Here is a 14,057-nt window from a genome sequence, read left to right as displayed (position 1 = left end):
GCGGCGACACTCGCGGGGGTCGTTTTCCTTCTGAAGGTGCTGCCATGGCCTTCATCCACGCCCTTGTTCGAGCACAGGGGAAACCCTTGGTCTGGTTCTTCGGATCGGATGGCAAAGGAGTCACAACGTCGATTCTTGAAGGACCCATCTTGTTCGCTTGTGATTTCCCCGTGGTTGGCTCTGGTGATGTTGGCTGTCGTGGCGATTTTGGCCTACCCCTCTACTTCGGGGCTTGTTTGGTATAGTTGTATTGTACCCTTTGTTTGGGTCGAGCATCCACTTGCTCTCTGATCATGGCACCATGTACACGTCATCTTATGCTCATGTATTATGTTGTACTCTCCCTTGTACTTATTCTATTTCCTTCTATCAATGAAATTATATGCAAACTTTGTGTATTCGTGAAAAAAGAAACAATGGTATCATATGGTTCTATGGCCCGCTCTACGCATGCTCTCAAACCACCGGTGGAAGTTGTAACGCCACGGAAGTGGAACCTTCCTCCCAGGGGATGGGCAAAGCTGAATAATCAAGCAGGTGCAAGCATGGTTCTTAGATATGATTTAGTGGCCATCATATTTTCTTCGTGTCGCCAACTTTTCTCGACTTCAGAAGCTAAGTTAGGTGCATGCATGGAAGCTGTCTCTCTTGCTTTGCAACGGTGTGAAATGACGGTGATCATCAAAGTAGATGCCCCCGAGGTAGTGAATTTGATCCAGAATAGTGACAATGAGAGGTCTATCTACGCTTCTTTACTGCTTGAGATCAAGACACTAATGTCTTCTCGTCAGACTTGTATTACTCAAGTAAACCATAGTCAGAACACGGTTAGACACTCATTAACAAATTATGCTTGTATTGAGGGTATAACTGTTGTTAGACCGCGTCCTGCAAAGACAGTTGATCTTTGTGACAAAGAATGTAAGCCCGGCAGTGATTGACTAATACAAAGCTTGCCCGCAAAAAAAATTCCAATACAAGGGAAGATAGGCACCACGCAAAACAACCTATCAAGAAAGAAAAAACAGTAAAACACCACCAGTCCACCATGAAACCACACCATGCTAAACTGAGCCAATTGTGTGAAAATTTTCTTTGCGCGTGACAAGAACATCGATGATGCTTTTCTCAAAGTAATTAAAGGTAACTAGAATTCTCTGATTATTTAGCTCTTCAAAATTTTGACATGGCACCTCTTCAAGTCTTATTGTGTTGGAAGCCTGTCTTCAAATACTCTCTCCTTAGCCTTGTCAGCCTGCAAATAGACACAATATAACTTATATATACATCATAGTTCACAGGTATGACTTCAAAGCAATATAGGAAACAAGCATCTAGGCCAATCTGATCCAATTCTTATGAAGTATTACTGGTTTCTTTCGCATAACATCAGTCACACCGATATACAACCTCCATTTTTTTCTTAACCGTCCAATTGTTGATAAATTAGTCTTGGTCAGTTCATTAATCACGCATCCATCAAAGCGGGGCGATGGCCCGTGAAAACAAAATAACATGCACCTGCGGCCTAGCAAAACTGTGAATTTAAACCAGGTATAGGTCGCTTCAGAGTTTAGACTGAATTTTGTTTCAATCACCTTCCCCCTTCTCCATCTTGGGACAACACCGGCAGAGGGGCAGAGGTCCATTGATGGATGATTGGGCAGTGACAAGAGTAAAAAAAAGTGTCCCGGAGAAAATCAAACACGTTGACGTATCAATGAACTTGGAATCACGTTTGATTTCCAACAGCATGCCACATATTTATTTTATTTATTTTTTATCCCAGGGTCCTGTTGTTTAGGGTTTAGATAGAGGAAACCTCAGTTATAGCAATGAAAGATTCACGGAAAGGAGAAGCATTGGCGACATCAACGAAGTGTTATGGATAAGAAACAGACTTTAAAATGGAGAAAGAACTTACCATCTTGTCCCATTTTGTAGTGGCAGTTATCACAGATAGGAGAGTGACCTGTGTGGCTCCACCAGCTATCATGCCAATCCAAAATCCCATTCCTCTTAGTTGCATTGTAAAACCAAAAAAGAGTGCAACGGGGATCCCAACAAGATAGAATGCACCCAGGTTGACGTACGCGCCTAAATGCTGCCATCCACAGCCCCGAGAAACACCTGTCACAATAAAAGCATTAAACAGGACATCACATAACTATAAACAGGGCATCACATCACAAAATCAATACAGTTCAAGATTCTGCATAATAGCAAAAATCATACTGTTTTGACTCCGCACAACTTAAATGATGGATCTCTTTACATATATTGCCTCATATGAGATTATAGACTACATATTCCATATTCTGTTAAGTCATACATCCTCAAATCACATTCTGTTATTTATATATATCTACCCATGATGAACTTTCGAACACACCCAAGAATTTAATTTCCATTAACCTTATTGCATTAATGATGACCAACAACGGCACTGCCCTTGCAATGAATATGAGTACATAACAAGTACACAATTTCCATAGAGCCCTTCATCTAGTGCCGACAATTTATTCACCACTGATCTTCGACATATGGGGTGTAAAGATAATAGAGATGAGGCTTGGAGTGCGAGGGGATCATGTCGAAGCCTATAGAGACAATAGTTATCCATGTTCGGCCACGAGATGGGTAATAGCCCAATGTCAAGCTTATATTTATGGTGTATTGATATGGAGAGCAAAATACAAGAGCTAGATTCGATCTATGAGCTAGATCTTAAGCTTGGTGAAGATGCTTCTGTCTAGGACTTTGCAATCTGAATCGGCTTAAATCTTTGGCGTTGGCTTCTTGGTCTTTATATAGGGGGCATCATCTTGATTGGCAACTCTTGTATCTCCGACATGATATGATCTGGTGGCGCTGACTAGGTAAAATCTTCTAGATAAATTAAGATCCTGGACTTACTACATCACCATTGATTATCCCTCCGAGTACCTACCGTATATCTACATGCAGGCTCCCGAACCCTAGGCACTTATAGGTTGATTCAGTCATCATCATACGTTGATACGGCATACATTCTGGTAGTTTAGCACTACTTATCGACATCTAGTTTAATTTATGATGCTACTGACAGTATGTAATGCGAAAGACATGGATACCTGAAAGGACTCCTTGGAAGCTGTCTGTAATGACTGAAATGGAAAGTACGGGTACCATTCTGGTGACATAATCTACAACCTCCTCCTCGTTGCTGAATGCAATTCCAATGAAGTGGCGCAGGGCTAGAAGAGTTGTGCTCACCAGGACTGCTGAACAAACTACAATCGACAAAGCAACACCTACCACCAAGCGAGCACCTTCTGGGTTGCCAGCACCTAGTTCATTTGAGACACGCACACTGGGACATGGATATGACATATGTTAGCTTGTTAAATTCGATAGAAACAAGTATAACTGACGATAGAAATAAATGTGCTAGCCGACCTTGCAGCTGTTCCAATACCGTAAGGAAGATTGTACAACAGCACCACTGTAGATATGCTGTTCAAAAGGACATCAATTTGGTAAACGTCATAGCACATGATGCAAGAATATCTTATTTAAAGTTCTACTGATGCATACCATATAGAAAGCACAGAAGTTTCAAGTGCTGGATTTGGTAAGATCCCAGAAAGCAGAACAAGCAGCTCGTAAGACCACCATTCAAGGCTGTGGTCAAGGAAAGTGAGATTAATATCTGGAGGGGAGAGGATACCAAACTGGAAGCTTAACTGAGGTAAGATTATGCAAGAAAATTGAGGTTCAGGAATTTCTTAACTAGACGTAATATATGTATAGAGCTTATCTACTTCGCTGTAAGAGGGAAGGAAGCATATTTCCAGTGGTATTGCGAGTGAATAATCTGTACTATGTTAATACCAAGTGGCCAAGATAACTCTTTCCTTCATCTGGCAAGTACTACCTCTGTTTCTAAATATACTACCTCCTTTCCAGTTTATAAGGCTTGCGCGTATCCCTAGATCTATAATTTGACCAACATAAGATGAGTTGTATAGTCTAAAAATTATATCATTACAAAGTAGACGATTTGAAGTTTCTAATGATATATATTTTATAATATATAAAATATATAACTTCGCACACAGTAGATTTTTTGTTAAACTTAATATGAATTTAAACAAGAGAGAAACATCATTCTTTATAGTACATTAGTACTCTTAATTTTCATTACAAGTACTCGGCCTAGTTCTAAACTTCTCATGACAAGGGATGGAGACTATTTTTGTTAAAACTTGTCAAGTTTTTACATTTTACAACAATAAAGCCTTTCAGTCCCAAACAGTTGGGATAGGCTCAAGTTTTTACATTTTAAATACTATAAATTCATCTTTTGCATGAGAGACAGATGTACAAAACAACTGTATATATGTTTTTTTTTGTAATAGTTGTTATCGAATCATGTTGCCAATTTGTTCACTAGTGTCTAAAGATAATTCCTCACTGGATTACAAATCCTACTTGGACGGGGTCATGCCCCATGAAAGTGCACATATTTTTGAAATTTTGAAAATACCATTTGAAAAGCACAAGACACACTGTATAAAATTCTCAAAATAACAGATAGTGTCACTAGGGAAGAGTGAATATTCTATCTTGCAAGGTTTGAACTTCAAATACAACTCTGCGAAATACAGCAAAGACAAAAATCACTGCAAACAATACCAAAACTTAGTTTTACTGATTCGCAGTCGTTTGTCATTTTTGTATGTTGCAAAGGACATTGGAAGCGAAGTTGAAATTTGCATGGAAGTACAACACACACACTTTAACTACAACAACTTAAAAACTTCCTCATGTGCTTTTGAACAGCGTTATCATATTTGCAGAAAGATGCCCATTTTCACAGGATATGTTTGTGTAGTCAGATAAGTGGGCAGCAAATACTAATTACTCATATTCCTTTTCCAGTTTTATTAGAACTAGTTAAATTAAATATTTATAAATAGAAGAAGTACAGTCAACAGGCTCATCCAGAGCATGGTGGCCCAACAACAACGAATAAAAAGCCCATTGTCATAGAATATGTGCTTCAATGCTTGTAGTCAGACAAGTAGACTGCAAAAGTTGGCTACGATCCTTTCTGACTTGAATTAGGACTAGGCGACTTAGTCTATATAAACCAAAAAAGTTTAGCCCACAGGCTCATCCAGAGAATGGCAGCTAAATCTCATTGAACAGAAGGTACAGACAATTAGGGTCACGTGTATGGGTTAAAGCCTAGCGTTTCATAATAATCATTAGATTTTTAATGTGGAAACCCGCATTACGAATAGTCATGAGGTCACAAATTGAGAACCCTTTCATAATACTGTGCGAGTGCAAATGTTTCATGAAAACAAATACTCACTGTTGAGAAAATTCGAACGACAATGAATCATTTGTTGTTATGCAATATTTCACAATACTATCTAAAAAATGGTCGCAGCTTTCATCAAATTGTAACATGCAGGTATATAAGAGCTCTTAAAACACAAAATCGACATTTTTCTTCAAAAAATACATAATTTGGAGATTTGGTATTGCATATTATGGTTCCTCTATTTGTAATACACATTCTTCTAGTTTTCTTACTTCTCCTTTTCGTACATACCGTCTTACAGTTTTGTAGTGGGGTTACCTCCGCAGTGCACATTCATCGGATAAAAATCTAGTGAACATCCCTTTACATACTAGTAGTTCATTTCTTCCTTTCTTTATTTCTTCATTCTCTATACTACATTTTTATTTAAGTTTTTTCTACTGTCATTTTGTAGTTTTTTCTTGCTTAGAACAAATAAGAGAAATTCAGTATACTCCTCCGAAAGTATTGCAGCCTAGCTTTGCTACAAATGCAAATTATGCTCAAACAACCAGCTACTTGTTCAGATACATTGCCTGGTGCACTACATCGAGCGGCAACTAATATATGGGGAGCTATCCCGCTAGCAGGAAGCTATTTCCCAATGGTGAAAACAGACTTCAATTTTGACATTCCATTTGAGAGCAGTAACTTAGTGAATTTTGAAATCGGTTTTTAAAAGGCCGATACATCATGAATTTTTGAAGATACTTCCTCCGTCCCATAATATAAGACGTGTCTGCAAACTGTTTTAGCTTGCAAAAACATCTTATATTCTGAGACAGAGGGAGTAGCTTTTTCTAACCAATAAACCTAGTACGGGGGAGTGTTATGCCATTAAAAAACAAAAATAGTAGGTGCGAAAAAACATAAGTAGAAAGACATCCAACTTTACCCAATAATACAAATAAAATACCCAGATTTATCACATAGAGATAACACTAGTATTATCAATTATCACTTCATTATAATTATAATCTTAATAATTTGGCTAACAATGCCAAAAGGTGTGTACTGGAGACCATTTCAATGTCCACAGGGACAAGTAAAACAGAATGAAGAGTACGTTAGCATACATGAGTATTGCTGTATTGGATAATATTTGGGTGGACAAAGTATGGGAAACACTCATCAAACTAACAAGGCATCATATTAACGTTCATGCTAGAGTCTAAAGCGACATCAATATGGAAACATGTTCAGATGACATTTACTTACCAAATCATAAGAGCCGATGGTACAGCCAAACGCATGAAACTGCCAATTCCTTTAAAAGCTTCCCACGTGAGTGGAGCACGTGTTTTCTCACAAGAAGGTGAGAACTTGATGTAAAGACCAAGAACAATCACTTCAACCCAATCGCAGATGCTGACGGATAAAGCAGCTCCAGCATTACCCATACCAACTTTATAAACCAGGAACCAACACAGAGGAATAAATACAGCGAGTGTGATCATGGAGCTAAGAACCATAGGGAAAATGAGGCTCTGACACTGCAGAAACTTTGAAAAGCATTGAGCAACACTGAAGGCAAATAAACCAGGGATAAGCCATAATGCATATTTCCCAGCCTCATTTGCAATTTCTGGTTGCTGACCTATGAGAGGAAGTACTTCCGGAATGAAAACCCATACAATGGCGATGGGCACACTCACAATAAGAAGTACAATGATGGACCTGTAGGTATATAAGGATAACTTATGATACTGTTCTGCTCCATAGGCCTGCCCACAAATAGTTTCCAATGCGCATGCCAGTCCTATCTAAAAGGAAACTGCATCAGTAATGAATTGACGAATCATACACATACTGTTCAGGAATAAACGGAAGAGGAACTAGGATGAACTGAAGAGATATGCTGAAAGAATGGTAGGAATAACAATGATGCTTGTGCAAGGCGGGCAACAATTGCTGATTACAAGAATATGAAAGTTTTAATACAAGATATCAGGGTTTACATGGTTTAAACTAACACCTACGCCAAGATTATCCTAACTTAATTAAGATCTATATTTATAAGTGCAGGAAGACTGGGATAGTCAACAGGATAGAGATTTGGGTCCAAGTACCACTGCATATAGTGTGAACATCATGTTTACTAGTTAGATCTGATCATTGTATTGCAACAATCCTAGTTGCGGAACCGCCTCGTAACAGGAAATTGGTGGAACCACATCGTGTCATGGCCTGCAGCTCTCACTGCGCCGTTTCCCCCGCAAAAACGGTCACGCTGGAGATGTCCCATTTCCATGACCAAGAATCAGGTGTTCCAGGGGGGTGGTATTCACATCCTGGATCAGCTCGAATATTTGCACTGCTTGAGTGTACATAACATAGAGATGGGGGCTTAATGTCTCTAATCCATCTTTGCATCAGCTAGACCTTCAGTGACATGTATGAATATATGTTTGAGGCCAATATATATACTGTCATGGTACATAAAACCTCTAGTTACATTAATGAAATCACTACGCATAAGATAAAGCATTGGACCAAGTGAGCTGAAAGTATCAATATAGTATGAATTTATAATTTTTCACAAACTACCATTTGTCTCTCGTATCCTGTGAGCAACTAAACTAGGACAATACTACAACTAACCTATACTGTTTGAGGCCTCCTATGAGATGATGTAACTGGCTGTGTTTAAAACTAGTTAGGGAACTCTTGGGATATACTCTTGTGCAGCTATCTGTTTGTATTCTACTTGCTTCTGTTTGGCCATCTTCTGATGAAGTTACACTTAAGCTCTCGTGATCTACAGTACATATGTTGGAGACTGGGTTTTCAATTAAGGGAAAGTACCAACTTATAACCAGACTAAAAATATGACAATCGAACTGGCAAATCTCTCTCACCCGATTGAATCAAGATGACTCAGATCAACCTCAAAAGAGGCGCCCTGAATATCCCAACTTGCACTTAACAGCCTTTGACTTTATAGTGATATCGGTAACCCACATTGATCTACGCCATCAAAATTCTGATACAAGTTTGTGCGCTTATAAGCTTATTATCCTCTTATGACGGTAGTTTTACCAGATATTCTTGCTGAAAACTGAAGTCCAACCAAAGCGAATAGGACACATGGAAGTAATCTAAACTCCAGTGTGGCTTTACCCTATGATAAGCAACACAAACAAATAAATCGTGTTTAGAAAGAGTATCACTTGAATTTGAAAGGTGAACCTGAAGCCTCCTTATTCGTAAGACTGGTACATGAGCCTTAGTAAGTTAGTAGTAGTGATATAATCGTCATATTGAAGAGACAAAACAGAGCACTGATGGTTGCGCCACATATTACAACCAACGACGCAAGTCCGAAATTGAAGCCCAAAGCACAAGCAAACAAAAGGTGGATTTTCAAAATTAGCATACAAATTCACGGGCCTTTTCATGTCACTGGTACGCATGTTTGACTTGCGGTCATCAACCACCCCGGCGTAAGCATTCGTACAAGCATCTCGTGGGTACTGAGTGTATACCAAGATAAGAAAAGTCATCTCCCATTCGCCCGTGGCGACTCACGACTAGCACGCACAATCTCATGATGCAAAAAATGTAAACAAAAAATGTGGAAGGAATGGCAAACGGAAAGGGGGGTTGGTGGGAGCGAGCTCACGAGGACGCTGAAGCCGGAGACGTTGGTGAGGGAGTTAGCGATGGCGGCACCAGCGAGCGCGACCTCGCCGAGGTGCCCCACCATGACGGTGGAGATGAGCTGCATCAACAGCTGCAGCAGCGCCACCGCGATCATCGGCGCAGCCAGCGCGGCCAGCCGGCCGGACTCCTCCGCCGCTTCCCTCCACCACGGCCGCTTGCCTCCCGCCTCATCGGGCACCTCCTTGTGCTCGCTCCCCCTGCTGAGCAGCAGCGGCGCCTCGGAGGAAGAGTCCATGGATGCCCGCCCCCGGACCACGCGAAGGGAGGTGGGTGTGGAAATGGAATGGGAAGAGGACCGGGGTTCGAGGACTCATCTCCTACAAGAATATCTCCTCTTATAAAGAGCGCAAGACATGGTTGGCTTCTACTAATTCCCATGTGTTCTCGTTCTTTTGAAATGAATTGAGAAGCCGCCGTGGGTCAGGGTCAGGGCAGGTAGGATTGGGAGGCGGATGCTCCATTACGCCATTTGTCTTTCAAGTCAAAACCCTAACTGGTGGCGACTCGGGACATGGATAACGGGGCGGCGACCCTGGAAGGTGGTCCGTATGGTGGCTAGGCTTCTTGGTTGTTTAGACGATGAGGGCCGGGTGTAGCGGTGGGTGGTTCAAGTGCATTTCTGTCCTTCGCGGTAGTATTGCCCAGATCCGAATCTGGTGGCTGGTTCTCGTCGTGACTGGTTTGGGTGCCTCGTGGTGACACGGGTGAGCTATCGAACGAAAGCGTCGCGGTTTTGCGCCGACGGCGACGATATCTACATGTGTCATTATCTTTTTGAAGACGTCGTCGTGTTTCTCTTTTCCGTGGCGAGTCTCCTGGTGAAAACCTTTGTCCTTTTAGGTTCGGCAACGGCGGTGCTTGCATTCTTCTATTCAGTTTGTCATACAGTCTACAAGGTGTAAGCTTGGAGATGGCACCACTATATCATTCTAGTATGATCTTTGGACAGAGAATGGCCGGCTATCCCACTCCTTTTCAACCCTTTTCACCTTTGCCAGCTGCAAGTCTTGCACAGTCGCCTCACAGTACGTCTCTGGACACTGGATGATGCAACTTCACCCTAATCTATCTTACACAGCGCTGCGGGAGCTCGAGAGACTAACTCGGTTACTAAGTTGCATCTCACCAACAACTGCTAGAGCAGACATCAGAAGGCCGCTAGCGTTTAATAGCAAGATTTCTACGGCATTTTTTACAAGATGCTTGCGTTCAGGGGCAGGGACTGCCCGTTGGCCCGTTACATTTGGGACCGAATCATACACAAACGACACCGCGTCTTCCTATGGCTGGCCCTCAAGGACAGGCACAACACCCGGGATAACATGCTAAGGAAGCACTAGACAAGGCTTGTAAAGCACAACGGATGTGATTTATGCCCAGCAGCCGAAACTATGCATCATATAATGCTTAGATGCAAACTTGCACAAACTGTTTGGGCCAAGGCCGGCCTCCTGGATTTGGCAATCTCATGTGAGTCTGCAGCAAATTTCTTGGCCTCTGACATAGCAAAGGAGGCACATGGCGCGCTCTGGCATGTCTTCTTTGCAGCTGCTGCTGTTGCGCTTTGGCATGCTCGGAATGAGCAAGTTTTTCACAACAAGTGTTGGACAACTAGAAGGATTCTTACTGAGGTGGCCGACCTGATCAAGCTATGGACACTACGAGCACCCGAGGGAAATGTCAGGGAACGTCTATCTTCTTGGGCTGATGTAATTGTGCGAGGATAGCTCAAAAGTTTTCCCTGCATCCTGGCTTTACTTCTTTCCTTCCTTCCTTCCCTTTCCTTGTTTTATTTCCCGGGCTTGGCGTTGGCCTGCTGCACGCTCTGTGCGGCGCTCACAACGCCTTCATGTAAAAAGACTTTGGTCACCCAGTCTACGGCCTGTTTTGAATGTATAAGGTAGAACATGATCTACCTTTTCTTTAAAAAAAGGCGTTGTCGTGAAGGCTAGGTGTCCCTGGTTGTGTCGTGGCATTGTATTATGGTCGTCCTGTGATTAGTTTTTTGGCAACGTAGTCGTGTGTGGTTATGTTGGTCAATTATTTAGGGATCTGTTGTATTAGAGGGTTGCCTCACCACATTGTATTGTTTTGCCGTGTAATTTGATGATGTTGCTTTATTTATAAAGCGGGGGCGAAAACCTATTTTAAGAGTTTTGAGCACCAAAGACGTCTCCAACGTTGTTGTTCTCTTTTTGAAGGCACCATCTTGGGAGATAGCTGGTGGCTATCGTTGGTTGGCGTTGGCGGCGATGGAGGTGGTACGGTCTGGCATCTACCGTGTTGACGATGGTGGGTCTTGGCTGCGTGGCGGTCTTGGCGATGGATGTGTGTTGATGGACACGCGAGGATGATGGTGATGTCTGACGTCATGAGGGTATTGACGACAGTTCGTTCTGGCAAGGTCAATGGATCTCTTCTAAAATTGGGATGACAGAAGATGTCTGCGGCAGATTCTAGAGCATGCGCATGCGGCGCATGATGAGGGTCTATTATACCGGTTGATGATCTCGGTTCATCGTGGACGGTTTGATGAAGCTATTGGATTAGATGATGTTCGTGAGGGCACATCGTTAAGCTAGTAGGTGCAGTGACATAGATTATTATTGGGACTTTGAAATAATTCATGTGTTTGTTTGTCATATTTTATTAAATAATAATTTGATAAAGACGACTGCGTACATCGTTTAATGCACTCGTCGTTTTTTTTTTGAAAAGGGAAAGGAAATGGCTCGCGTGGAGGCGAGCGAGAACCCTGGATGCGGATGGTACCACCCGCGGCAGGACTAGTCGTACTACTAGCTGCTTCGATCCGGTCAGAACCCGTATTTAATGCGTTTAATTAAGAAACGTGTTTAGTGGAACGGGAAGCTACTAGTAGTCGTCGAGGCGTGCACGCGCTACCGTATGAACTGAAACACCACTCCACTAGCACAAAAGTATCCATCAATTTAACAGATGTAGAGACCATCGTTCCACTACCTTTGACGGCATCATGTAGCGTTGACAGCTTGACATAGACCTATACCAGCCACTTCAGGAATCAAACCGTCCATAGTTCTGACTGTAAAAAGTGGATCGCCTTACAATTGGATCTGCTGACCATTGGATGTTTCTGCGTAGGTGTGTGCGTGTTTTTCAAGGTTTGTAGCTTCTTTTGGGTAATCTTTCCAGCTAATTCGTGCTTGTCGCCGGCAGCAAAGATGGCCTTTTCCACACTACTAGGGTGGGAGTGGCAACATGGTGGTGTGTGCTGGTTTTGTTATGATGGCCTTTGTATGCAGATGCATTTTTTTCATTTTAAAAGAATTTTGGTCATTTTCTTTTTCTTTTTACTAGCAAAACGCCCATGTACAAATTATATTACTCCCTCCGTTATAATGTAGTGCATATAGATTTTCTGAAAAATCAAACTTTACAAACTTTGATCAAGTTTATAGATAAAACTATTTATATCTATGATACGAAATATATATAATATAGAAATACATCTTTATGTATATGATAATATGTATTTGGTATTCTAGATGTGTGTGTTTTTCTCTATAAATTTGATCAAACTTTATAATGTTTGATTCTCAAACAAATTATACGACTGAAAAGTGGGAGGCTTGTGCACCACAAGGTTTGCAATTTCGTCCTAGTTTCCAGTTTTGGAAGGGGGGGGGTGCATTGTTTACTTCATAACCAATCATGGTGATCTACTACTTCACACCGCCTTATTGCTTGTTGTGCCTTGCCACAGCGCCGCCCCGTCTTCCTTTCCTCCCCTTGGCGCATCTCCAAAGGAGACTTTGAAAGCTCCGGTATATATCCGGATTGTTTTTCCAGACCACTTTTGTTAACTTTGGTCATCCAATGAAGACCGTTGTGGACTGGACGTCCATTTTTTTTCGCAAACCGCAAGTAAAAGCACCCCAAGTCCTATAACTTGTCCAAAATCTGATGATTTTAGTCAAGAACTTGCAAAACGACACCCCACCGTCCTCAAACTTGCACTAGATGTGATGATTTGGTCCTAGGCCAATGACAACGACAAGTGGTGCCCAGGTGGCCGGAACTGGTCATCGCGACACTTTTGCAGATCCCCTCCTGCCGTTTTCGCTAATTAACCCGCAGTACACACCACCTGAGTTAAATTTGTCTCAATTTCTCTTTGCATCCGTTCGTTCCCCCGCGACCACCTTCTGTCATTTCGGGGACGACAGGAGCGGCGACCGCCGATGATGCCAGCCACCACGTCGTCGTCGCCGGAGTTCACCGGGGGTATGGAGGCGCCTCCCTCCGCTCATCTCGTCCGCCCGTTGGGCGTCTTCCCCCCCGACTATTGTTAGTCTTCTGCCTCCATCTACTCTGCTTTATTCTCCGTCTGCCTTCTTTCTCCGTTGTTCACAACACTGGTAAGCGGTCTGATTCGAGGTTGATACAAGGCCTTCTAGTGCTAGTGCTTGCCTATTGTTCTTGCAGGGCAGTAAAGCTAGGGTTTCAGGCAATGATTTTAGGCTAGGGTTTTGGGCGATAAAGTACTTGTTTTGGCTGATAAAGTAGGGGTTTAAGCCTAGGGTTCTTCGATGAATGTAGTGGCTAATGCCTGTGTGTACTTAAATGAAGCTCTTTTGTGCTCTTGAAGATGACTGTGTCAGAAGCAATTTAGTGATAAATTCTGAACTTTGTAGTTCAGTTATGCTCAATATCGTTTGCAGTGTAGTTTCAGTCATGCATTTAGCTCAATGCTGCAATTCAGTTATGCTTATGGTCATGCACAAGAATTGTTGCAACTTTTGTAATGATAAAATTTTAGTTTCTGCAGTTAGTTAATTGAATTTTGGCGGTGCACATTTTTGCAGTTTTTGTATGGCTGGACATTTGTAGTTCAGTTATGCTCATGATGCGTTCAGTTATTTAATTTCATTAAATTCTTAGTTGGAGTTGTGTTGCTGCTTGTTTAGTGTTTACAATGTACACTTTTTGGATGCAGTACGTGATTCAGCAAATGGACAAGAGGTGGATACTCCTTTTTTACACTAAACTTGAGCATGGT

General features: G+C 42.0%; 1 protein-coding gene across 1 annotated transcript; it reads right to left on the bottom strand.

Moving 5' to 3' along the window:
• Positions 1-839: 839 nt before the first annotated feature.
• LOC125536583 (protein DETOXIFICATION 12-like) lies at positions 840-9,533 on the bottom strand. Its single transcript, XM_048699823.1, has 7 exons — positions 8,976-9,533; positions 6,572-7,116; positions 3,577-3,663; positions 3,439-3,495; positions 3,114-3,352; positions 1,925-2,130; positions 840-1,255 (listed from the first exon to the last, which is right to left on the bottom strand). Exons 1-7 carry the CDS (start codon positions 9,249-9,251, stop codon positions 1,205-1,207), a joined length of 1,461 nt encoding a protein of 486 aa, XP_048555780.1. The 5' UTR covers positions 9,252-9,533; the 3' UTR covers positions 840-1,204.
• Between the last annotated feature and the right edge of the window lie 4,524 nt (positions 9,534-14,057).

This window comes from Triticum urartu, chromosome 2, assembly GCF_003073215.2.
Source record: "Triticum urartu cultivar G1812 chromosome 2, Tu2.1, whole genome shotgun sequence".
NCBI lineage: Eukaryota > Viridiplantae > Streptophyta > Magnoliopsida > Poales > Poaceae > Triticum > Triticum urartu.
Note: the sequence above shows the minus strand (reverse complement) of the source record. Positions and strands in the feature narration are given on the sequence as shown.

Coding starts and splice junctions, on each gene's coding strand:
- LOC125536583 (XM_048699823.1), bottom strand. CDS start 9,251: ATGGACTCTTCCTCCGAGGCGCCGCTGCTGCTCAGCAGGGGGAGCGAG. Junction 3,353..3,438: donor GGTATTGGAACAGCTGCAAG/GTCGGCTAGCAC, acceptor TCCATGTCCCAG/TGTGCGTGTCTCAAATGAAC. Junction 1,256..1,924: donor CTACAAAATGGGACAAGATG/GTAAGTTCTTTC, acceptor GTCTATTTGCAG/GCTGACAAGGCTAAGGAGAG.